This window comes from Eptatretus burgeri, chromosome 12 (assembly GCF_056783735.1).
Source record: "Eptatretus burgeri isolate ZD-2024b chromosome 12, Ebu_testis_v1, whole genome shotgun sequence".
Classification (NCBI taxonomy): Eukaryota; Metazoa; Chordata; class Myxini; order Myxiniformes; family Myxinidae; genus Eptatretus; species Eptatretus burgeri.
In genome coordinates this window covers 66,947,690-66,950,712 of record NC_140972.1, presented here as the reverse complement: position 1 = coordinate 66,950,712, position 3,023 = coordinate 66,947,690, and the positions used below count along the sequence as shown (strand labels likewise).

General features: G+C 40.9%; 1 protein-coding gene across 6 annotated transcripts in view; it reads right to left on the bottom strand.

Moving 5' to 3' along the window:
• Window positions 1–570: 570 nt before the first annotated feature.
• Window positions 571–3,023, bottom strand: part of MIX23 (mitochondrial matrix import factor 23) — a 22,680-nt gene continuing 20,227 nt past the window's right edge. For 5 of the 6 annotated variants that reach the window (XM_085848345.1, XM_085848349.1, XM_085848347.1 and 2 more), the window contains exons 4-5: window positions 1,705–1,764; window positions 571–958 (exon numbers count right to left, since the gene is read on the bottom strand). In XM_085848345.1, the coding sequence (XP_085704471.1) occupies window positions 914–958; window positions 1,705–1,764 (105 nt within the window). In that variant the 3' untranslated portion in view covers window positions 571–913. Of the gene's footprint in view, window positions 959–1,704; window positions 1,765–2,816; window positions 2,858–3,023 lie in introns of all 6 variants that reach the window. The other variant, XM_085848348.1, reaches the window with a different exon arrangement.

Here is a 3,023-nt window from a genome sequence, read left to right as displayed (position 1 = left end):
AGTCGGGCTTCCTCAAAAGCTTCCACTAACTCAATTGTACCTATCGTGGCATTGTTCAATAAGACCCGTGAATCATCGTCGGGTTCCTGGCTTGTTGGTATTTATTTTGAATACCCATATGTGGGGAACAACCCCACGAGACCTTGCTATTCTGATGCATCGTACCAAACTTGGTCCAAATCCGTCGGGTAGTTTGTGAGGCAATGTTTTTGTCAAATGTTAACAAATGGCCGACCCACTCCGACCATATTTCGGCGAAATCACCTAAAAAAAAAACGCATTACCCCAGGGCGCTCACCTGGTAGCAGGTGGGAAAATAACCAAGGAACCACTTGTCTTGTCAGGTCAAGCCAGATTAGATCGGCCATCTCAGAGAGGAGTGAGGTAATATTTCTACTTTCTCCACCTGCCTTGCAGTCAAACAAAATTGAAAATCCAAGCAGGAAACATAACGTTTTTAAGGATGTCAACGACACAAGCACGAATAACAAATGTAATGTTACAAAAAAAATTTAAAACCAACAAACCATGACCATTGAAAGTTGTCTGTTAAACACATCGTCACACACGCATTTTTGGAAGGCTTTATCTTGATCCAAATTGTGGAACTTGTATACAATTGACATGTAGGACAAGGACAGATCAATACTGTGTATTCACAAGTTACAAGAATTGTCTGAACAAACACCATGATTTTGAGACAGGATCTGAAACTCCCAGCATCCTGAGGCAGAGGATTAGATGAGAACAGAACAGTCCAACCACAAATTTGATTGGATTTTCAAGAATATATTTAAAAGTCTTCATACAAAACAATCCAATGATAGTGATGTCTAAAATATTCCAAATTTTATTGTTTTTGACAATTTCACATTTTGAGTTGACAGAACTGTCGCAGATGAGGCAGATAAGATTATTTTGGAAGCTTGAAGTACAGCCGGCAACGCTCGTTAAAAGCCTGGGGGAGGGAGGAGGGAAGTTTCATCACTTAAAAATTATATATAACCATCCTTGAGCAAATCAATCAATTTATCTTTCTCTTTACCTGATGACGACATCCATCTTTCACTTCTCATTTTGAATCTTATCGCCAACCTTCTTTCTTTCCTTGCTTCACCATGAAATTAACATATTTTCTTCAACCCTGAACACTCTCCACTCTTTGCCATTGGAATGGCAACTCGTAAGCACCAAATGATTGCACGTGTTATTGTAATCTCCAAAGACGAAGCTGAGTCTCTGGACCTGTTAATCTTGCATTGCATACAGGTTGGTGGCCTCTGTCTTACACTGCTTCCCTTATGGTCTTACAACGTTTGTCCTTTCCTTGCACCATTACCACCCTCCTTCCCACAGGTTTCTACAGGGTGCCCATGGTTTGCAAGCAACCCACTTCTGGTGAAACTTTAACTACCTCCCCCAACCACCCCAATCCAGACTCAATATTTTGTACCCTTATCCCCTTCCTTTCCAGATTAGTGTTTCCCCACACCTTTTTCTTTTTTGTTTCATCCCTGATTTTCCTTTCTCTTATTGATACATTTGAGCTTGCATCCAGCTTCACCACCTTTATCCCATTCTGCCTCCAAGGTGTCCCTCTACCTCTTTCCACTATGTTAGAGTTATGTTACGTACTGCACTGGTCTGTTTTGTGTTCGAGCTCTTCCATGAGCCTTACCTTCACATACAAAAAGAAAAGTATACCTTCCAAGTTCTGTCATTTACAACTTCCTCCACATTCAGCTCTGACTGGAACATCTTGAGCTGGACCAGAAAGAGAATGCATCAAGAAGAAAAGTAAATGCCATAAAGTGCTGGAAACATGCTGGCACAATGATAATGGTCACAAACTCAGAACAAAACATCGAGATATCTCAATTCCTATACATTATACAATTGTCCACAAAACACATCCATAATCATAAATGTCAGTGTGTGTGTGTGTGTGTGTGTGTGTGTGTGTGTGTGTGTGTGTGTGTGTGTGTGTGTGTGTGTGTGTGTGTGTGTGTGTGTTTCATATCTCAAAAACAAACAAACAAGAAACAAACATTCAAAATCAGCCTGAAACTTTGCATGTACACCAAGAAAACTCCAAGGAAGTGCAAGAGTGAAAATTGAGTGTTTGAGTTAATGAAAACACCACTTTTGAAGAAAATTAATGGCCTTATTTAATTATATCCATCAGGCGATCCTTGGTCAACCCCTTTGTCCTCTATCAGCTCACTGGGGTCTTACTTTGCCATTTTTTGGCCTGTTCAACAATGCCTCGACTTGGAACAGGCCACAACGGTTTCTTAGCGATAAAGCGTTCAATTTTTTTCCCCACTTTCCTCACTCGTATCATCGAATATCTGTTCATCATAGTAACTAATCCCTGGATACATCACAATTCTTATAAACGCCTGGAGACGTCAGTGTTTGTGCCTAAATTTCATTTCTGCAAATGCGATAAGCTCTATAATCTCTTCACCCGAGCCAAATTTCAAAATTTAAACTGTGTAATCGACCTTCACAGCAGTTACAACTGCTAAAAAAAGAAGAAAAAGTTCATTTGTCCAATTCACACATTGTTTGACACATTGCTGAGTGGTGTTTAATATGACTGATCGGTGATTGCCAATTGCTTGCCAAGCCTGCCGTTCATTGTCAACTGTTTTGTTTGAGTGCTTAAACCACTTGGTGAGTGCTCTACAAGCTGCTTGGATGTTCATTTGCAAGCCATGGCGATACACGGCAAAGGTACCCGCACTCTTCCTCTGCTTAGTGCTAAACACAATCAAAAATACATTTATCGACGTGCAAAGTTCAGTCCCCACCTGCCTGTGTTGCGCCCCAAGGTGTGGTTCGGTGGCCAAGCCTGCCGTTCATTTATGGATAGATGGAGAAAAAGATGGATGGATGGGATGGAGGGAAAGGATGGACCAAATTGATGTTTGTAAGCCATGGCGAGACAAACAGCGGTGCAAATTACATCACAGATTTTGAAAATAAAGTTACAAATCGACATTCCAGACAATGTTTGG